Genomic DNA, 23,217 nt, shown 5'->3' with positions numbered 1-23,217 from the left:
AATGTTTGCTCTGCAATGTGTTACTGATTCGTTTTTCTGTGATTTGAGTGCTCCACAATTATCATATTGTCACATCTTATACTTATCATATCTATTAGCTAAGTAGCTGGCTCCTTATTTCTGAAGGGACGACTCGTTTACACCCTATATGACACAACCCCAACCCCCCATTTATCCAAGCTGGGGGACAGCACAAGGAGGCTCCTAGCTTGTGAACCTGTGAAGCTGAGATTGTGTCTCTTTCTGGTCTTGAACTGCAGATGTTTTGCGTTTAAGATGAAGATGTTTGCCACATTGGCTTAAAAAGGTTCCAGGGCAAAAATGCAATTCTTAATAACAACATTTCAGGCCCCTACTGTCATTAGCTTGCTAATAAAAATGCTTTAAGGGATGAAGGTAAAACATTTTTAGACATTTTATATAGCACTGCTTGATGTCAAATCCAATTTCATCCAGTAAATAGCAGGCACTGAATGAAATTTAGGCCATTTATTTCAAAACAAACACGCTAAAAAAAAAAAATATATATATATATATATATTATTATAATCTTTGGCTGCCATAAATAAAATGTTAATTTTCGTAATCCATCATTTTGTATTAACCTGGGTTACACTCCTCCACAGAGAAGCAGGAATTCACCATAAAAAGTGGTTTTCTAGATAATGCAGTTTTAAAATAACTGGAAAAAAACATCTAAAATGAATGATGAGGTGGGAAGTGTTTGATGAACTGACCCATTCAGAATAACCTTTGCTGCTAATGATAAACGAACCCTGGACTACACACAGAGGCATAATTGTGTAGGCAGTGTTAACAGATAGTGGTGTAATCAGTCAATTATAGCCCTGACTGACATGTATCAACAACCACTGGGTGGATGTTTCTCAAGTCAGCCCAGTGTGATCCTTTGACTCTTATGCAGCACCAGCATCGGGTCAAAATCATAACTTATGCAGCTGTTTTGACATTTTTCTCGCTGCTGTGCCGCTACACATCCGCCCAGCTGTTAACTACTAATGACTGCTTTGTATACGGCTGGTGAGTTTAATGTGCGCTAATGCATCATATTTAATATGAAGTGTGCATGAATTTTAAATGAATAACTAGTCTGAAGAGTGTGACACAAGCACGTGTAGCTGTTAGATTAATGGAGTGGAATAAAAAAAGTAGAAGGCTTCTCTATAGTATGATGCTCATGTAGCACTGCTGTAATATCCATGTATTATTATTATTAAATAAAAGATATAGATATGATTAACCCTGCTACAGAATATAATTCTATAATTGACCTTTGAATTAGGTCAGCAACCAGAATGACTACTTAAAACTGACTTGACAAAGAAAATGACAAATTTGTGATTTTGTGGCATAAAAAATAACAAGCAGTGATCGCCATTGGTGCAATATGTGCAAAGTGTAAGGTTTAGGCTTGTGTGTGTGTGTGTGTATCCTTGCATGCATACTTGCTGGTGTTCGTACCTGCTTGCGTTTTTTTTGCAAGAGAGAAGGGGGGGAGAACAGGTAGACAGCTTTCCACATTGACCTATTTTCTCAGTCAGACGCTCCCAAGGGTGGCCAGCTTCTTTTCTCTTCTCTCTGTCTCCTGAGACGAGAGTAGGGAGAGGAAGGAGGTGCACAGGAAGGTAGAAAGGAGGTTATATGAGAGGGGGGGTTACAGGCTGCAGTTCAGAGAGGGAGATGAGTCCAAAGAAATGAGACAGAAATAGAGATGGAGAAGCTACCGAGGTAAATGGCATGTTTGGTTTTTATCTGATGACTTTATCTCGCATCTCGCAGCAACAAGAGCTCCCAAACCACAAGGGGATGTGCAGATTGTCAAAATTAAGACATAACCACATACTGTAGGAACAGTTAGGCGTTTATATTTATTTATTTATTGCGAATTTAAATGTACGACATCTACGTGGATGTTTAAGATGTCTTGCTTTGATTCTCTGACTGCCTCACTTCTTCCTCGCATCATATCACTGCTATCTGTTTTTTTTATTTGCCCCATTCTTCTATCTCTCCTTCATCTCCTCCTCCTTTGCTTCCTCTTTTGTTTCTCTTTGTCCATTAGGAAGCACTCAGGACTGATGGTTTGGTTTAAATTGACATATAAAGTGATTAGGCAGTGGATGCATTTCTGATTGCTCTGTGCTTTTTCAATGGGCCAGGATGCTTTGCCACCACTGCAGTATGAACTCATTCAACCACACCACACAACTGAGACACTTTTACTATACAAAGAAACCATACTGGTTTTACCCAGTAACAATAAATAACCAGTATGTCAGAGTTCCTTTAAAGGTACAGTCAGCAATTTTTTTCAGGTTATTTCATAATTTAAAAAACAAAGTACATAAATTAGTCATCTTCCAAGAAATTGATGCGTTTTCATAGGTTATTTTATGGAAAGTGCCATGTTCCCTCCAGTCAACCTACAACTGACAGGTTATACAATACCAGCCAGTTATACAGTAAGCTAACAATATGCCTGATAATATTTGGATAGAGTGTCCTTAAAATCGCACTTTCTCCTTGATTATATTCTCACATCCTATAATAGTTTATTCACTAAGCATCAGAGTCCAACAAAGTTATATCGACTTCCAAGAAAGTTTCATTAATACCAGCTAGCAGCAGGTAACAGATGCTAACAGATGCTAACAGAGGCTAACATATGCTAACAGAGGCTAATTGTTTTAAGTCACTTCTTAAAATCCACTTGTTTTGATTGGCCACAGTGTTTGACTGAGAGTTGTTTTTGTATTGTATAATGTATAATGTTAAGTACTATTCTAAAGTGCTTTATAACTAAAAGTTAGCTTGGTTTGGCTAACTATGGCAAAAACAGCAGCACCTGCTGACAGAAAAGTTCTCAACAACTCACCTCAATATTATTGTCATTTGTCAGAAGTGAGCTGCGCTGACTCTTTGACTTCTTTCACAAACTTTTACAGCATCCTCCCAAATAAACAGACATAGACGCTTCCAGCACTGATAGCTGAGGTAAACGGTGGACTGACAGCCTTTCACAGATAGTGGCAAAACTTAGCTTTGCTAAATACACTCAGAGATTTTATGGTGACTCTGGGGTTATAGTGTTAAATATTGCAAAATCATTAATGGATTATATATGTGTTTTTTATTCCATGATTTATTAAAATATGTTGAAATATAGCATGTAAAAAAGTAGCGAAACACTCTAACCAGCTGTGTCCGTGATGGGGCACATCTTTTTGGTTTTGGCTGCCAAAAACATGTTTGTCCTACATCAGCTACCATAGCTAGGATTATGTGCTTTAATTGGGAGGGACAATCTGCAATCTACTAACATCTCAAGGGGAAAATGTTACGCACTATAACTTTAAGCACATTTTCTTTTTAAATTTACTCATTCCGATTTAGCAGAAAACATGAGAAGACAATACTGGGAATTCACTGGCATCCCTCTTTAAACAATTATATCATGGTGGTCATATTATGGTGCAATTCTCCAGTTGCTGTGTAAGTCAGTAAGAAGCAATAAGAGGGTGACCCTTCTAGTCATTTTACATGTGGAGTGAGTGATGTCATACATGTCATGTGGTCCATTAGGGATGTTTTATTGTTTCTTTGTTGTTGATTGTGCAGGAGACCTGATCGCTCTGAAGGAGAAGAGCTTCTCCTTACAGGAGGGAGTGAAATACAGACTAAAGATACACTTCAAGGTAAGTTGGAAAGATACAGTCACACAGGATATATTAAGGATGGCGAGCCTTAGTGTGGGTTACTGTGTGTGTGTGTGTGTGTGTGTGTGTGTGAGAGAGAGAGAGGGATGGAAACAAACAGATGGGAAGGTATCTACTGGAAGTGATTAAGAGGTGGAAAGGGAGACACAGTGCTGAGTAAGCCACCACGTGCTATAAAATCAAACCACCAAAATCAAAGCAGACCATTATCTTTTTTTAATGGGCTTTTTCAGTGCTGCTTAATTTTATAGTGCTTGTAAAGCTTCATGCTGGAGATGAAACCCTTTTAATGCTGTGGAAATAAGACTCGGTGGGAGTTTTTACGTTATCAGCTGTCTTTGTTACGTGAACACTGAGAGGCCAAGGGCAGAACTGCAGAATATGGCAGTTTGCACCAAGACGTTTTTATACAGACAGCTCACTGGAAGAGTCTGTCCATCTTGATTCTTTGCTGGCGGTGGATTAGAGGTCACTTAGGTGGAGCCATTGGAGGAGCACACTCAAGGTTGTGATCCACTCTGACACACTGAGGCTCAAAGGAAGGATACACACAATAATTTCTCAGGGAAGATTTGTCAGTTTCTTTTTCTCCGGAGCCCTTTCATTAGCTTCCTTTCTGTCACTGCACTGTGCTACACATTTAATGCTTTCGGGGGATTTTCCACTTCAACAAACTCTTCCAGTTTCATGTTTTTTTTCTGGGCTTTTATCTCTCTTGAACTATTTTCTCTTCTAACTGCATTAGCTGAATGTTCCTCTTTGTGGAAGCCCATTATGGTTTACCCAGACATATATGACACTAACAGCTCCATTTTCATATGTTTCCATCATATAAACCACATTTCAAGACATGCATCAGTCTCATAGTGACCTTTCCTCAGTTTTACTCTAATGCACAAAGACTATCAATACATATTGTAAGTCTTTTTGATTTATAATTTGTCTTTGCAAAGGGACAAGGTATCTGTCAGCCACAGTACAGGATACAGTGAGAACACTGTGTTCAAAGGATATCGTGCACAATTGACTACATCTCGTACTGTAAAATTATAAGGAGACAGAAACAGGTAGGGTAATTATCCACAGCTGTCACTTCTCACACTGTGGGAAATTGTCCACTTCAGTAGCTTTTGTACTACTGGAAGTCCTCTGTGTGGTTTAGTGGAGGCAGCACACATAACCAAAATATTCTCCCACTGGTGCCTTCACACAGGTTTTGTGCTAGATAGCTGGCAGGCTAAGTTCGGAGTTGTGGTGCATGTGTGAAAGTGACTTTAATGATTGTGTTGATGTTGTAAATTTCCCTGAAAGGATAACGTTGCTATAAATGCTGCAAATGAACATTAAATTTTTATTTGAATGTGTTTCCGTATTGCCAAGTGCATGTATACGTATGTATTAGGGGTGCAACGATACACAAAATTCACGGTTCGGTTCGGTTCGATACTTTGGTGTCACGGTTCGATATTTTTTCGATACAAAAAATGTTCATGCATTTTTAATTTGTCATTTATTAAAATTATAAATATATATTTTAACTCAAAAGTACAGTTTTTAAATTTAACCCTAACCCTTGTGCGTGTTTTTTATTTTGACAGCGAATGCGCACCTGCGGACCACTTATGTGCAGCCCTGGTTATTTAGCTCATCATATTGCAGCCACAGAAATTCTTTTGTCCATGAAACCATAAAGCTGCACTTTCTTTTTGCCTTATAGTCTGATTTGTCATAACTTCTCCGTTTTGTGGTAAGCTTTTCTTTGGCTGTCACTTCTTCACCCTGACCTGTCTTATTTGGCTCAGCAGAACTGAAATGCTTTTACACGCTCACTCACATAAGCTCAGCGATTCTCTGCGCGATCAACCTCTCATATGTTTAAGCTTGCTGCGGGAGATTTCACTTGTCATGTTTGCATAGTAAGCTAACGATTAATAAGACGATGTCAGAGGAATTGGTGCACAAATTATCATCACTCACAGATCAGTGCTGTCGCTCACTATACACAGTTCGCACGATTGCAAAGTGAAAGCAAAAAAACAAGCGCAAATTCAAACGCGACTTCAATATGTCACATATTGACAGTGGCTCACCGATGCCAATGACATAATTACCCAGCTACATTTCTGAAAGAATGCAAAAGCATTGACATATATTTTTCCTACAATAGCCCGACGGGCAGGGAAGAGATAGATTTTGGTAGCCCGACTGAAAAAATCGCTAGCTCCGGGACGTCGGGCTAGCGATATTGCAAGCCCTGTATCTGATTGAGGAATCACTCATCTTTGGAAAAGAGAGTTTATTACAGAGAAATGGCTCTTTCCAAAATAAAAGCTATACTATCCGCTTCTTCTGGGCTATATTCTCAGCAGCATAAGGAGAATCATGTGCTAACAGCTGTCTAAATGACTCGGCTAAAGTTAGTAGCATGCTTGTTGTTTTTGTCTTTGCACTAGGATGATGTCGGCGTAAATGTGCAGTCATATTCGTTGTGTTCCCACTAGTGCTTTCAGGTTAATCTCGTTGAAATGACCTTAATGCCACAACACGGCAAATCTCCGTTAACGAGCTACTGCCGATCGCTCCGTGCATGGGGCTAGACGGCAAACACGTTAACGAGCTAACTGCGCTAACACACTAGTTCACACCAATGTAATTGAGCATTGCATGGCACATCCAACATACTGTTTTACTTTAGTCCATGACTCGCTTACCTTCAGGGTCATACGTCACATGAAAACCAAAATAATTCCAAACGCCAGATCTGAATGTTGCAAGTAGAGCTTAACTTCTGTCTCGCTAGCTTGCCCTGCGCTCTTCCTTCTGACTATGCTGTCTGTGTTGAGCGCTCAGTGGATCTGCGCTTGACAGTGCAGCCTAGGCGGAGTAGTCGAACACAGATTCACTGAGCGCTCAACACAGACAGCATCGTCAGAAGGAAAATTGATAAAATAAATTACAAATGTTGTATTGTTCGATACATATGCGTACCGAACCGAAAGCACTGTATCGAACGGTTCAATATCGATACGAATATCGTTGCACCCCTAGTATGTATATATGTATGTTTATATATGTAAATGTAAAGAAAAAAGTAAATATCCAGTCAGTTATGTTTGCTCATTATGACACCAGTAACAACCCAAATTCCTCCTAGTTTATTTGTTATATTAATAAGCCTGATGATAGCAGTGATTTAATTCAATTCCTTTCCCCTGTCTCTTTTAATAATGTTCCTTTAATCATTCAAATGCTACCCCGCCCAGCCTCCACACTCTCCTCTCCTCTTCCCAGCATCATCATCCTTTCCTGCCTTTCTCTTGCCTCACTTCCCTGTTCTCTTCTTTTTCACTTCATGCTCTGCCATCCACACTTCCTCACACCTCTAATCTCTTCCTTCTTTTCTCTGTTACAAATAAACCCCTCAACGTTTAGCTGTCACATTCACAATAAACACCTGAGGTGATGAAAATGTTTTTGAAACCAAGTGAATTCCCCAGAGGGTAACTTCATTAATTATTTGCCACAGAAATAAGAAAAGGTCAGAACTCAATTGTAGTTTAGCTGAACTTCCCTTGAGTCAGTAGGGATAGTAGTTTATCGCATTTTTGAAATTCGGTGGAGCTGATTGTAAGACAACCAGGAGCCAGCTCATCTATGACCCTGCGTAGGTCTCATTGTCTGAGAGTGCGGGGAATACTATTGACCTGGAGATGAAAGCTAAACATTGCTGTTATGATACAGAAGTAATTTGAATGAATCACCAGGAGCGAGTCACCCTATCACCTGGATCTTTATTGAAAAGCAAAGAGTAAGTAAGCCTAGAAAATAGGTCAGTGTGTGTCTAAGTGTGAATGTGTGGAAGTACTGGGCTTGAGGAAGGACCCAAGAGACCTTGCCCTGAAGGAAAAGGTAGAGGTGGGTAGAATAGCCAAACAGCTCAGGGAATGAGCAGCTCAGCTGTGCTGCAAGGACACCTGCTGGGCAAAGATTATCACTGCAGTTTGCTGTTACATTTAACGATGGTTTACTTCATTGATTGAATGTTTTAGGTCCCACAGACCATATGTGTGTGTAAGGGTATGTGTAGAAATAATGACAATCCCAGAATTTCTCTCTTTTTTCCTTGAGACTAGTATTTTTTTCTCACCTCATTAAAATGTAACGAATAAAGTGAAACTTATAACCCATTTTGTGTAATGGATAAAATACAAGCTAATCAACACAAATCTGCTTAAAAAAAAAAAAAAACTACTTATGGGCTACTTATGAAAAAATTTATTTAATTTGCCAAGAGGATGCTGGATAGCAGTAAATCTCCAGTAGCAGAAGTACTGTAATGATGGATGTATTGACTGAGGAAGGATGCTGCTACATATTACACGAAGCTGTTTTTTCCAGCTGTGGTCTCATCTGAATAAAAGGTAATTGTGTTTTAAGGCACTTTGCATAGTGAGTGATGAGCAATTGTAGTATCTCTGTTTGTGTCCCATGTTAGAAGATCTCGACTAAATCAGTCCACATAAGATTACAAATCTCAGATATGTACATTTTGTTTACGTGTCTGGTATTTCTTCTTTAATTACTTCATTTTCCTTTTGTACATAAAAATGTGTTTCCATTAATGTAGCAAAGATATCCTTAAGGTTGTGTGGAGATTTCTTTTTTACATCGGTTTATGCTGCATTATGCATTATGTGAATTAGACACTCTCAGTTACCTTTTGCTCACTGAGTCAGTGTGAACTGATTTCTTTTTTGGGGGTGGGGGCAGCCTGGAAAGAGGAAATCACAAATTAATGAACATGTTTGAAACTATGTGTGTCTGCAGGTGAACAGAGAAATCGTTTCTGGCCTGAAGTACCGTCAAGTGACCTACAGAAAAGGAGTGAGAAGTAAGTTCAGTCATGAAAAAAAGTGCTGGAACACACGTCTTAACCTTTGAATCCAAGTTAAGAGGTGGATCCTATTGCCACAGGTGTGTAAAATCAAGCATCTAGCCATGCAGTCTGCCTTTACAAACATTTCTGAAAAATGGGTAATTCTAAAGAGCTCACTTAATTCAAGCATGGTGCACCAAGTCAGTTCATTAAATTCTATCCCTCCTAAATATGTGACGATCATCTAAAGTGGTATTATTCCAAAGTGGAACCATTAAGTAACCATAGCAACTCAGCCACAAAGTGTCAGACTATGTAGAGTTAACGATGGGGGTAACCAACACGCTGATGACTCAGCGACTGCAGAGATCCAAACCTCCCCGGGCATTAACTTCAGCACAAAAACTTTGTGCAGGGAGCTTCATGGCTGAGCAGCTTCTGCATATTGTCCATATATTGTGTTTGAATGCAACTAAACATCCATCAACAAAGACACTGAACATCAGTCAGTGAAATGGACTTGTGTTTCTATTTTTTATGAACAAAATATTGTATGTCACATACATATTGTACAAAAATAAAAGTACAGAAGGGTGAAAATGGCACCTTTGAAATGTTTGCACTGAATGCACAGATAGATTGTTAGACTCAGAAAAAAGGTTTTTAGAGAGCTACATGCTCTGTTTGCGTCTCTTCACAGTGAACAAGGCGGTGTACATGGTAGGAAGTTACGGCCCACGCGCAGGGGAGCAGGAGTTTCTTTGCCCGATCGATGAGGCAACTAAAGGCGTGATGTCCCGTGGCCAGTATCAGATCAAGTCCTGCTTCACTGATGATGACAAGAACGTCTACTTATCCTGGGAGTGGAACCTCAATATCAGCAAGGACTGGAATTAATCGACTGGGAGTGTGTGTGTGTGTGTGTGTGTGTGTGTGTGTGTGTGTGTGTGTGTGTGTGTGTGAGAGAGAGAGAGAGAGTGTGTGTGTGTGTGTGTGAGAGAGAGAGAGAGAGAGAGTGTGTGTGTGTGTGTGAGAGAGAGAGTAATAATTCTGCTCTCTTTCCTTCTTTCACGTCTATTCTTCATCCCCTCTTGTCTCTGTCATCTTCCGCCACATTTCATGAGAGCTACCTTGCAGTGGCCAAAACAAGAAGTTTTCTAACTCTCCTCTTCCACCTTTTCCCTCCTTTTCTGTTTAGTGCACTACATGCAGGCCTCCAGAAAACCACAAGTGACTGAGACTTTTAGAAAAGAGAATGCCCTCTTTCTCTGCTATTGTTCAGAGTTAACCACATGCTGAAATCTCCCTTTCCGCTTGCTTTCAGTTCCTTCCTCATGGCGTGTGTAGGCAAGTAATGAAAGGGTGTTTAATCCGTTCAAGGCACAAATCCAATAAAATATAAACATGGCAAAATCGTTTTTATAGCTGAAGGGAAACAAACTCCAGAGACTGCTGTTGTGTCCAGTAAGTAAGGTGGATTTATTCTTTTTTATTTTATCATTATAGAGTTAACTGGGACAAGATGTCCTGAACAGCTTGCAGCAAACATTAGAACAGGTTTTCTTTTATAGCAACATCACAACAACAGTCGCCTCTAAGTGCTTTATAGTGTAAGGTAAAGACACTACAATATTAGAAAGAAAATCACACCAATTAAACAACCGCTATGAGCAAGCACTTGGCCACAGTGGGGAAGAAGAAACTCACTTTTAACAGGAAGAAACCTCCTGCAGAACCAGCAGGAGAGATTTCGGATTCACACATCAGAGCATTTCAGGTTTAAAAAGCAGAGATACAGACAAAAGAAGATGAGAGGGGCAGGCACATGCCGGTGATAGGAAAGGTTGTTTGGTCCATTCACAGAGTGAACTCGGCAGCAGGGACAGCTCATCGAGGCAATTAAGCACCAGATTAGCTGAAAAAACCTCAAAGTCACAAAGTGCACATGTGGTACACTTTCCTCCTTAAAATTAGGGAGACTTACACTTCAAGATTGTATCTCACATTTCTGCTGCAAATGGTTGAGAAGCAACTACAGAAATATAAACAACTCAGAACCAGTTTAGAGTTTTCATCTGTTTCTAAGTAATATAGCGGCTGATGTCTGGGTGTCACTGGGTGGGAGAGAATATTTGTGCTTATAACATGCGGGTTATAACAGTGTTATATACCAGTGAGGGACAAGATCATTGTTTACCCTGTCCATCCCTGATTTAATAGAATAGAATAAACCTTTATTATCCCACGGATGAGAAATTTCGGTGTTCGGTGTTTAACATTGTAAGCTTTAAGGATAAGAGATTTTTAAGTAGTAACATTCTTACATTCTTTCATTCTTTCTTTCTTTCTTTCTTTCAAGTTTCAAGTTTCAATTTTTTAATTTTTTGGGACCAACACAATTTTTAGTGCACATACAATTAGAGATAAAATTAGAGATTTTAACAGATAAATACTATTTATAAGTCTAATGTTATTTGTAATTGCTACCAGGGATAGGGTGGGTTAGAAAATAGCATTGCCAATCTATTACATCTTTAAAAAAAAGAACACTGTTGGTTTTTAATCATTTTAAAGAAAAAGCCTGGGGAACTGAAAGACAGATCGCCTGTGGTGTACCTGCAAATGTTTTTTAAATGCAGCCAACAAAGTTAAAAAAGGGACAATTCAGTTTCAAATCATTATTAAATTAAAAATTAAATACCTTTAAAGGTTAGCTTATGGCAGATTAGCCTGTAGAGACCGGAGCAGAATTAGCACATGTGACAGACAATGTGCTCAGTTTTTTCTCATTTAGCTGAAAAATGTTCCCAATGATAGCTCAGTAAAATATAACATCAAACACTCACAAATATAGATCTTTGAACAGTTGGCTATGGTGGGGAGGAAGGAGGAAGGCTGCATTAACAGGAAGAAACCTCTGCCGGAGGTTTCTTCCTGTTAATGCAGCCATCCACCAGGACCAGTTGGGAGTAGGAGAAAAGAAAGTAGGAACAGCACATATTTAGCATCACCCTTAAACATCTGTAATAATCTTGCACAAATGTAAATTGGCGCTATTTGTCGTGAACAAATGTGGGTACTTTGTATCAAAGTTTAGGAACTGTAGGTCCAAAATTTCGTGATTTTAAAGATACTGAAACAACAGGTGTCACAGCCGTACCTGCTCCCAACATACAGCAAACGTAATTGTGCCTCTGATCTGGCATCATACACTTAGAAACCCACAGGGAATTACTTGGAGTGAGAGACTGTGGCAGCAAAATAGGATACATTTTAATTAGGTGCATTTAGATCATTTAGATTCACTGAGACTGTATTTGCTGTCTTTCTTAACATCTCCATTTTCTGTTTTCTCATATGTTTTTTTTTTTTCTGTTTTCTGTTATTGATTATAATAACTTTTCACATATTCTCTCTTCCCCTCATAATGGTGCGTCATCTCTCCTAAACCCAGATTACACTCCAACTAAAAAGGCCCGACCTTTTTGCCTTCGTTTTTCATACACATGCTGTGTTTTAACTTTTGTGTTTGCTATCGAAGTGCCAGTTCTTGCGAGACTTTGTGGCATGTTTTATTTGAAGAAGCAGACCAATGAACGACTGGAACTGAACTGTGTATATTGTAGAAAGAGATGCATGTAAGTCCTTAAGGATTTGATACGCTTATGAACTAAATTAAACCTTTCTAAACCTCTCTCTTATACCAAGGACGTAAGATGTGAATAATATTCAGCTTTCGAGCTTGAATGTGAGAGCAGTAAATCAAGGGATAAACTGGTGTCCCTTAAAAAATATGTACTATCATTATTGTGTCAAGTCTTTGGATATGATATTTTCATTGTAGCTGAACATATTGAACTCTGAAGTACCATTTGAGTGAATCATCGTGGTCTAAGACTAACTGTAAATGTTGGCTTGTTGGGTGTTGCATGGTTTAGCAAGATTCTCTCTTTCTTTTTTTAAGGATTTAATGTGATTAAAAGAAAAAATATATATTAGCGATGCGATATCCAGATGTCAGTAGTGGTCGTATACTGCGGATACAGTATTTACGGGAACCATTTGTAAGGCACGAATAGCAGAAAGGAAAAAAAAAACGTTTTCTGGATCTGATGCCTCAGCCTGTAACAATCAAGTGCTACATCTTTAAATATTGGTGTCAAATCTAGTATCCTGTATCTTTTAATAAAGGTAATTCAAACTGAGCTTTTTGTTTGTCTTAAACCCAAGTCTGCTTTGCAGAAATTGAATAGCAGGTAACTAAGTTGTTCTCGTGACACGCTCATGTATTTTCACGCGATCGTGTTGATTTTTTCCAAACATGGTGCTGTTCTTTATGGCCAAACATCTTCACTTTAGTGTCGTTTGCTTAAAGGACATTGTTCCAGAAGTATTGTGGTTTGTTCAGATGTAACTTTGCAAACATAAGTCAAGCTAAAATGTTGATTTTAGAGGAGCTTTCTCCTGGCAACACTTCCAAACACGCCACATTTGTTCATTCTTTATCTAATTATACTGTCATGAACTTTTATATGCTAACTGTGGCCGGCAGAGATATAGCTGTTGGATTTTTTGCAGGTTCCTCGAACATTTCACAGTCTAACCTTGGGAGGAATTTGCTGGGACACTCTTTGGAAGATTGTGGAATTGTCAATGGTCCAGACCAGCAAACTGCCAAAGCTTCTCCGTTCAGAGTTTCTCACACTTCCTGATGATCTGTGAATCAAGTGCATGTTATTAGCAGCACCTGGTTCCTACTTACTCCTTAATTTCTACAAAAACATTAAGGGTGTGAAACTCATTTTCACAGGACTGTAACAGGGTTGGGAAATTAGAACAAAACAGCCTTTTTTGTGCAGATTTAGTGCACTGCATTGATTTGCATATCATTTTATTATCAATTGGTCTTGAAAACACATGGCAAAGTTTAAAGAGAAAAAAAAGAAGCACAGGAACACATGCCTGATACCATTTTTAATATACATAGAGGGAACAACATGGCCAGTAGGACTTCCAGAAAGTACAGTGCTTCAACACATCTACATACTTTTTTTCTTCTCTGAAACACAGAGGCGCTAAATGGCTCATTACAAACCCCTCCAAGTCTAAACGCACTTTAAATCCATCTTCAAGTATCCATGTCTCTGTTTCCTTACTGACACTTTACAGCTTCTTGATTTTTGTTGGGCAAAATGACAAGCAGTACAGTCCACACTATTTACATATGTAAGATGGCCTCGCTTTTCTGCTTATCCATTCGTGAAGCTTCTGTCACGGTTCATCCCTGAATCAGTCAGTCACGGCGGTGGTGGTGTTGTTGCTGCTGAGGGCCTGCTCTAGCAAGGCTCGCTGGGCGGAGGCAGGCAGGTAGAGGAAGGAGTAGACCAGCGCCAGCAGCAGCAGAGCCAGCAGCAAAAGGAGACCCCAGTCCGACGTAATTATAGGCTCATCACAGCGAGCCTGCAAAAATGACTTATTATGCATGGTGGAGAGGCGGCTTAAAATACTCACGGCAGTCTCAGAAAGTAATCCTACAGAAATAAATGCAAGGTCAGAAAAATTACACCTTTCAGAGTTGGAAAAAAATGAATACCGCTTATATAAGCTGTGTCCTTCACGCTTTATCCAAATGATATAAAATAAACGGTATCTAGACAGCCTGCCTTGTCACGTCTCTGGGCAAAAAAAAAAAAAAAACAGTTTGAGAAAAGACCTGTAAAAATGGTCGTATTATGGCCGGCAAAGACTTTTGCACCAAACTCAAAGTGGTGCAGAAAAGATCAAAACAGTTCTAAAAAGAAAAAATACATCCAAGATAGAGAAAGCTGGTTAGAAATCAAGCAAATCCAGAGCAACAAGGAATCTTTAGATATCTTTTTTCACACAATCCACAGTAAGGATGCTGAAAAACTTCCTCTTACAATATCAGTATTGATGCTTGCCTCCTGCACAGTATCTGCCAGCTCATCCTCTCTCTGACTGAAGCGTTTGTGTTAGTGCCACGTGCATCTGTGTGTAAGCATGTGTGCCTTCTTATCGGAGTGCATGATCTGCTATGACATGTTACGAAACAATAACCAGAAAAACAGCATCACAGCAGCACGACTGAATCCAATTCTCCAGCATTTGACTCAACACACACACCAATTATATAATAAGTCTTCATCCTCTTAGCTCAACACACATTATTACCTGTCTGCGTTCAGGGATTACTCTCTGGAAGAGCCTGTGCTTTATTCAACCAATGTGTTTCAGCACGTAATGTTCCAAAGAGTCTTCACTTACTATATTAGCTTTGGACCTGTGAGGAGGTCAAAGCGTGACAAGATGGAGAAACGTTTTCTTCACCCCATCTCTGAATCTGAGCCCTTTGTCTTCGTCCTCTCGCACGTCCTTGCTCAGGTGCCCTCCGATGCCCCTGGATGTGCCGGGGCAGACTTGAACAAAGCGCGTAAACAAAACGTGGCATTTCATTACCTCAGCTACCACATGCTCACAATACTGGATTGTCACATGGACCTGTCAGATTAAAGTCCCGAGGTGAAGGTGAGGGATTATGAACATCACAGTAACTATGGACTGACCTGAAACAGTACCACAGGGCAATAAATAAATAATAAAATGAGACAAATGCAATAAACATAATCCGCTCACTCCAGTCCAGATGACAAGCTGTTTGATTTGTAACTGTTCAAAGTTTTCAATACAGTTGTCATAGGGCTAAAAACCAAACATCAGGAAGCTTCTTCCTCACTCTCTTCGCTTGGCTTGGCAATAAAATCACAGGTGAACCAATAGCGTGCCTATAAATAATATAGATGCTTTATCTAAAATACCACATCTTTAAATCCTCTGATGAAGGACAAGTATTTCCCATTCATTCTCTCTACTCTTTGTGCAGACGTCTTGAGCTATTCCTGATTTCTTTATAATTTATTTTACTTCCAGACTTTCTTATCATTTATTAAGGCAGTGGTTCCAAAACTTTTTTTGCTAGGGCCCCCTTTGTTTTACAAGAAAAATGTTCGTGCACAACACATAATTTGTTCCCACCTCTGTATTTGATTCTTAGAAAAATACCAACGATAACACAATTTGACAGGAATAAAATATTATTTTTGCCCCAAAAAGCTGATTCACAAAGAGCTGTTAGCTGAAAACTTGACATATCCTGGCCATATGTGCAGTGGATCCTTGATAAATTTGAGGAAAGTGGACAAGTGACGGATGAGAAAAGCAACAGCGGGCTTCTAAAAAATATCTGCGCCAGCTGAACTGTATTTGAAAGTCATGTTCTTAGGAAATAGAAAGACATTCAGACCTGATTCGTGACCTGAGAAATCTGTCTGTTCACTTGAGCCATCTACTGTTCACTGAAGCCTCACCATAAATGGTCTCTATTAGAAGGGTGGCTATAAAGAAGCCATTTTTAAAGAAGGGAAACAGGGGAAAAAGTCTGAGGTAAAAACCCAGCACACTGGACTGGACTGAAAGACAGCAGGTCTGAAGGAGTGATGAATCCAAACTGGAAATCTTTGGTTCAATATGTAGGTCAGGAGAGAGTAACAACAGGCAGTATCTACAGGATCTTGTTGAAATTATGAACACAGAAACGTATGGTCAGATATTGATCCACCACGCATCCATCTGGAAAGCATCTGATTGGCAACAGCTTCATCTTTCAGCATGACAATGATCGCAAACACACATACTGTGCGGTAAAGGCATACCTGGATAGAAAAAACACACAGTCGAACACTATCAGTCATGGATTTTCCTCCCCAGAGCCCGGACTTCAACATTATTGAAGGATTGTGTGATCATCTTGATAGAGAACAGAACAAAAGGCAAAAACATCCAAAGAAGAGCTTTGAATGTCCTTCAAGAAGCCTGGAGAACTATTCCTGAAGACTACTTAAAGAAATTACAAGAACCCTGCCTAAGACAGTTAAAACTGTGTTGAAGAATAAAGGTGGTATTATCAAATATGGAGTTTCACGCTTGTTACAATTGTATAAACTGATACATATCTCGTATACTGTATTTCTTTGTATGTTTTAAAAGGTCTCCTATTTCAAATTTTCCAAGCAAAATATGAAGAAATAAGGGGTGGTTCAAGACTATTGCACAATACTGGAGACTTTTAATCCTTGAACAAAGTAAACCAGCAACGAGGTGAATCATAAAATGTTTGTAAACGTAAATCGTTCATGTATGGTGAAATAAACACCGTCATACACGGGTGGTGGCGCTGTGCACCTTTTAAGCTAGTCTGACGACCCAAAACACGCACGAAGAAGATGAAGCGCATGCGCAGTGCAGTGCGTCACAAGCGGCTATGTTTACATCTGTTGAAAACATTTATCACTTTTTGGGTCCTTATTAACGGTAAGTTTTCCGGTTATATTAACTATGATAAGAAAGCCCTATAACCGGGCTTTCTTATTCAGAAAACATATTTTATCATACAACACAGGTTAGTTGTCTTATGCTAATAGCAAACCACTAGTTAGCAAACTAGTGGGCGCATGATTTACTGCCACACGCGCAGGTGGATGGGATGCTCTCACGGCCAAGGAAACGTCCTCGAATATAAGACAGGCTACGGCCACCGGTCTGTTCTCCTCACAGCCGTAAAGATGGTTTGGGGCACTGCGGTTGAGACCTCTGGAGGCTGTCGCTTTTTTGAAACTACATAAACGTTCAGGACCTTTTAACTCCTCCATTCTGATCTTTTTTTTTTTTAATTTGACAGCAGTAAAAATAAACAATTAAACATGAATGTTATTGTTTTACCCTGAAATTCGACGCATTTTCCGAAAGTTACACAAAATACGCAAAATGAAAGTTGAATCCCAAAAATATTGTTGTACACCGAGGCTATTCAGGGTCAAAATTTAGCTGTTTCTTTTCAGATGAATTTCAGACCTAAACCTGGGAAACCGTACATGTCAGGTCTGTGTGTATTTCTTATGGGAGAGCGCTGACAGAGGTGAAGGCAGAAGCTTGATTCAGTCATGAGAACTGTCACATCTGCCCAGTTTCCCAGAGAGACAGGCACCTGCTGGTTTTTAAAGGATCGTGGAGGACTCTTCAAACAGTGTAATAGTAAAACACCATAATTTTGCACATAAGGAGTTCAAACATAGGGTGCCTTGAGAGATTGTACCTTGACACAGACACGAGCATGGTAGTAGGTTGATGAGCACTGTTGCATCAGAGCAAGGTTTCTGGTTTAACTCCTGCAGGGCTGTTCTGCATGGAGTTTGTATGCTTGACCAGCTCTAGAGGTACCTGGACTGAGTTTCCATCAGGTCCTCAAGCTTCCTTCCACAGTCCAGAAACATGCATGTCAAGATAATGTGCTGTATGAATGTGTACTTAAGATGTTAGAAGACCTTTGAGTGATCAGTAAGCCTAGAAAAGTGCTGCACGAGCACAGCTATGTTGCATATCTATGCTGGTACTTATGCTTTGCACCTGCAAGCACAAGTATGCATAATGTAACAACAAAAAACTTAAAATCCATTTATTCCGAGTTAAATGAGATTAAAGCAGAAATCAAAGAAAGTTGTGAGAAACACTTGTGCAAGACCCAAACACACAAGGTTTCATTCCACTGCCTGCTAGTTTATACTAATCAAGTTTTATGCTCTATAATTTATTGACTGTTGAATTAATATAAGTGGCAGCTATGAGGTTTTTTTATACTGGTGAGAGGAAAGTCTTTAGTACTGTACTTCAAATAAACCCTCAGTGAAATGTGTCACGACAGCGACTTTGTCCCTGCAGGCCTGCAGCGCTTGTGCCAGTTAACCACTGCACACGATGAGCACGGAGCCCGCTAGCCTGGAGAGCCTGCGTGTACTGTATCACAGTGATGACTACATCGTGGTGGACAAACACTGGGACATCCGCATCGACAGCAAGATGTGGTACGAGAAGAACACCGTACAGGCACAGCTTCGCCACCGCTTCCCTCAGCTGGCTGACCCACGCACCTACTATGGATTTCGGTCAGAATCCCTTTACTTCCTCTGCACTTGTCAGATGTTCTTGGTAGCAGGAGTAGTCTTATTGTTTTCCTCGTCTCTCACAAGGTTCTGTCATCAGTTGGATTTCTCCACAAGTGGAGCTCTTTGTGTTGCCCTGAATAAAGCTGCCGCTGGCCGGGCTTACCGCTGCTTCAAGGACCGCACCGTGACCAAATTCTACCTCGCTCTGGTATGGGCTGCAAATACAGTGAAACACATGCAATTGTGTTCTGACACTTTAATGAATTTAATGAGTTTTTAAGCGTTTTTTTGTTTGTTTGTTTGTTTGTTGTTGTTTTTTTGCTGTTAGAGTCCCTTAATCCATAGCATAATTACTGAAAAAGATAAAATATTTTTTATCTTTCAGAATTTGATAAATAAAAATAGTAAAAGAGATAAAGATACAGTAAGTCAGATGGCGCACGGGACATAGAAATGTACAAGATCTGCTGGATAAATTAAAACGAGCTCATGTAAGCACTTATATGTGAGGAAGAATATTTTAAAATTGATCCTGTACTTCACAGGAAGCCAGTGCAACGATTTAAGAAGATGATCACGCTTCTGTGTGCCTGTCAGGGGTCTAGCAGTTGCATTTTGAAAGAGCTGCAGTTGTGTTATAAGTGTTTTGCAGTAATCCAATCTGGATGTAATAAAAACATGAATGACTTTTTCTAGTTCAGAATTAGAAAGAAATGGCTTAACAGCTGCTCTGATCTGTGCGTCTAATTTAAGAGAGGAATCAAACAGAACAATTAAGTTTTTATTTTCTGAGGCTTAAGAAATGATGCCAGCGATCATTATTTGAAGTGATAGTAGGAAACTAGGGCTGGGCCATATCATACCGTTCACTGTAACACCGGTATAATGTTGGGCAACGATAAGAAAATGAAATATCGCGATAGAATATGGGTAAAACGTGCATGCGCAGTGCCTTTGTTTTCATACGCACATGGCGGAAAAAGCATGGCGGCGACAGAGAATGAGAAGGGTGAAAGCCGATCATTGAATTAAATGGATGAACCAGAACTGGTTTGTAAAAATGCTGCAACTTCAGTGGTGTGGAACTGGTTTACCTTTCGTCCGTCAGATACACAACAAAGCACTATTTTTGGTAGAGCATGCTAGCGGGCCGTCGTTATTACCGTGTGTTTTTTTGGAAAATACGGCACACTTAAAATCAATCCTTTGATTTTTCTGAAAATCGACAGTGCCCCTTATAATCCCATGTGCCTTATGTATGAATTCTGGTTGTGTTTACTGACCTCAAAATGATTTTATGTACACGGCGCTCAAAAATCTGTCAAATGTTTTAGTAAGACTTTGCTAAGCTACGAACCCGCACCGTCAGAGCATGACGGCTATCGTAGGCTGGAGCCTCGCGGAGTGATACGTACTGTGCTTCAACATAATAGTAGGGCTGTGCAATATGACCAAAATCTCATATCCCGATATAAGACATCTATCGTCCCATAACGATAAAAATCACAAAAATTTAACATTTTCTGTAAATTCTGTGAATCTCGGGCAGCTCGACTTGCGTGAAGTGTTTCCAGCTGGGCGTCGTGTACCTGGAATTGAGTGTTTTAACCGATGCATGAAACGATACATTTAGACATAAGTTGTAACGGCCGCCGTTTTCTTTGTGAGTATTTATTAAACAGTGTACTGCAGGGAAAAGCCTGTTCTAACGTTTGAGTCTAAGGTTTATTTTTTAGCACCTGACGGCTCTTTTTTAATTCTCACCCGTAAATACTCGGCATACTGTTTCACTTGATTCAGTTTATTTTGAAAAGTCTCAACAGGATCTTGAGCTTTATTGTGAAAGGTTTATGTGGAAAATAACCTCTTTTTAAGTTTTGTGGATATTATACATGGTTATGCTGAGGATATGTCGGCCAATTTCCACTGGAAATGCCTTTTGGTTAAACTGTCAGCAAGGATTTGCATTTGCACGGTAAAATTTTTATATAGCTTTAATGCACATAAAAACTAGCTGCTTGTTTAAGTGAAAATACGTTGATGGGGGTTTTTTTGCACTAATAAAGTTGTGGAGTTGTAAAGTAATTTGTCTAGTGTCAATTATATCGTCAATTATATCGTCAGTTATATCGTTATCGCAAATTTTCAAAAGTATATCGTGATAAATATTTTTGGTCATATCGCCCTGCTCTAGTGGAAACTGTAACTGCCTGATGAATCACTAAAGTTTCAGTTTTATTTTAAGGTAGATGTCAGGCTTGGCAAAAGAAAACAAAGAGGAAGAAGGCCTTGAACCGGCCACAGTGTGGGTCAACAGATTCAGGCTACTTCCCTAAACTATTATGAGTAAGCTAACTAATAGAACCAAAATTTCCAGCTCAATTAATGATTAATAGGACCTGACGAGTACTGCCGAGTTAAGGTAGAGCAGGCAGAGAGAGAGAAAGAGAGCTGACCTTCTGTTCTTTGACCAATCAGCACGAGGGATGAATGAGAGAGGAAGGAGAGCAGGTTAACAAAGATTGCAGAAAAGAACAATAACCAGATGATGGATGTGCGGGTGCTCTGAGACACGTGTCAGTGAAAATACACTTTTTACTTTCCAGATACGTGGGGCGGTCGAAGGAGAGACGCACACTGTGGACTTCTCCATCGGCAAGAATTCCACGGAGGGAAAAACACATATGATGTGTGTTGAAGGAACAGAAGGTACTTAAACTTGGCTTGGTTTGAGTCTTGTGAGTGTGAACAACAATGAGTAGAGACTCTGACATTTATTCCATCTGGACATCGTGTTGAAAGTAAATCATTAATTTCCAGCAGTTGTTTGAATTATATTCTGTTCTTTCCTTCTGTGGTCAGGTTGTGAGAACCCCAAGCCTTGCCAGACCGAGCTCTTAGTGTTAGAATATGGGTTATATGACGGAGACCCTGTTACCAAGGTGCTGCTGCAGCCTCTCACTGGTAATTGCATTTGTTTCAAAGGACAAATGAAGATTTTCTTCTTACAGAGGAAAGCTTAGCTTCCATGTAAAGATGGCAGTGCCAGGCCTGGGTTTTTGTGTTTGTTTGTTTTTTTTAACTGTAACATTCATTTAGAAAGAGGCAAACACTTCCTAAAAAGTCACCCTCCCGCTGCCGCTCAATTTTCCTTTTCTTCTCAGGTCGAACCCACCAGTTAAGGGTCCACTGCAGCGCTTTAGGCCACCCTATTGTCGGGGACTTCACCTACAGCTCGGGAACAGACAACTCCCCGTACCGCATGATGCTGCACGCACACCTCCTCCACATTCCCCTCGAACCTCAGCCACTGCGCGTCACTGCCGGAGACCCTTTTGTCCCAGCGGTTGATCCCAAGTGGCTCCCGCAGTGCTCATTAAGGACACTAGATGCCACTGTGGAGGCCCTGATACACCGCAGGGAGGAGGAGGACAGGAAGATTAAAAAGGAAGAGCAAGAGAGAGCGAGAAAAGAAGAGGAGGATGAGAGGAGAAAACGAAGCAAGGAGCAGAGCACCGAGGAGGAGAGTGAGGAGCAGAGGAGACAGTGCCAGCAGTGGCTGAGTGAATGGGCTGGAGATTGATTTATTATTACTATTATTATCATTATTACTTTTCATGGGTTTCGCTGTCTCCTCGTGCATGTTGAGCATGCATTTTATTTGAGTGTCCACATCTGTTTCATTTCAGCTGCATCTTGGTGGTTTAACTCCTTTACGTTCTCACAAACAAGTTAAGATCACAAAAAGGCATGTGTGAACATAGTTTATGCTGCACTACTGGAATGTCCACACTATACCCACTGCAAGCTGCGAAACAAGTGCCTTGCTCAAGGTCAAGTTAATAAGAGTTCCTTGTTGCTTTTTTAATTTTAATGTGCCAACATTATAAGAAATTGGCCTTTTTCTGAACTACAAAAGCAGATGTTAGTTTCTCCCAGAAAAAAAACTGTTTTTAAACTCGTGTGATTGGTTATTTATGATACAAAGCACTCATGAAGTCCCACATGAAACATACTGTATCTGTAAACACTACTCAGCATCCTACCCAGGACTTTAATGTTTGTGGGCAGTTTTACAGCTTTATGTCTGTTTTAGTCCAGTACAAATACCCTCACTTGCCACTTTGTTAGGTACACCCATTCAGCTGCTCATTAATGCAAATATGGGATCAGCCAATCGCATGTCAGCAACCCAGTGCATTTAGGCACGTCAACATGGACAGAAAGACCTGCTGAAATGCAAACTGAGCATTTTAATGCTTTGGAAGCAGAAATGGGCCCAATCTGGTACTAGCAAGGTGTATCTAACAAAGTGGCCAGTGAGTGTACAGAGCACTGATGTGGTGTACAAAGTTCATCTGTCCACTATTTTTAATAATGGCATGAAAAATTTCTATTTTTCACACTATTATTCTACAATTTTGGGGGGATTTTCCCCCTTAAAATCCCATCAAGTACCACAAACAACATTTGAATTTCAAACTGGTATATATGATTAAAAACTTGGGATCAGCTATATTTATGACTTTGATTAAGAAGCAGGGTTTGAACATGCCAATAAAATGAATAAAGTACCTGGCTGCCTGAT

The 23,217-nt window shown here is 39.9% G+C and overlaps 2 protein-coding genes across 2 annotated transcripts in view; both read left to right on the top strand.

Annotated features, from left to right (window-relative positions):
- arhgdig (Rho GDP dissociation inhibitor (GDI) gamma) overlaps positions 1-11,148 on the top strand; it is a 31,643-nt gene extending 20,495 nt beyond the window's left edge. Inside the window, exons 4-6 of the mRNA XM_040006167.1 lie at positions 3,640-3,716; positions 8,565-8,628; positions 9,314-11,148. Of these exons, the coding sequence (XP_039862101.1) occupies positions 3,640-3,716; positions 8,565-8,628; positions 9,314-9,510 (338 nt within the window). The 3' untranslated portion in view covers positions 9,511-11,148. The remainder of the gene's footprint in view (positions 1-3,639; positions 3,717-8,564; positions 8,629-9,313) is intronic.
- A 5,750-nt stretch (positions 11,149-16,898) lies between these two features.
- Positions 16,899-23,203, top strand: rpusd1 (RNA pseudouridine synthase domain containing 1). The gene is made up of 6 exons (XM_040006064.1): positions 16,899-17,001; positions 18,406-18,629; positions 18,714-18,837; positions 21,236-21,338; positions 21,492-21,593; positions 21,794-23,203. Exons 2-6 carry the CDS (start codon positions 18,442-18,444, stop codon positions 22,210-22,212), a joined length of 936 nt encoding a protein of 311 aa, XP_039861998.1. The 5' UTR covers positions 16,899-17,001; positions 18,406-18,441; the 3' UTR covers positions 22,213-23,203.
- Positions 23,204-23,217: the final 14 nt, after the last annotated feature.

This window comes from Simochromis diagramma, unplaced genomic scaffold (genome assembly GCF_900408965.1).
Source record: "Simochromis diagramma unplaced genomic scaffold, fSimDia1.1 OVJJ01000510.1, whole genome shotgun sequence".
NCBI classification, from domain to species: domain Eukaryota; kingdom Metazoa; phylum Chordata; class Actinopteri; order Cichliformes; family Cichlidae; genus Simochromis; species Simochromis diagramma.
Note: the sequence above shows the minus strand (reverse complement) of the source record. Positions and strands in the feature narration are given on the sequence as shown.

Bases quoted from the DNA above. Each gene is read 5' to 3' on its own strand.
- rpusd1 (XM_040006064.1), top strand. From the start codon at position 18,442: ATGAGCACGGAGCCCGCTAGCCTGGAGAGCCTGCGTGTACTGTATCAC. The intron at 18,838-21,235 runs GTATGGGCTGCA...TTTACTTTCCAG, and splicing joins CCAAATTCTACCTCGCTCTG to ATACGTGGGGCGGTCGAAGG. The intron at 21,594-21,793 runs GTAATTGCATTT...TTTTCTTCTCAG, and splicing joins GCTGCTGCAGCCTCTCACTG to GTCGAACCCACCAGTTAAGG.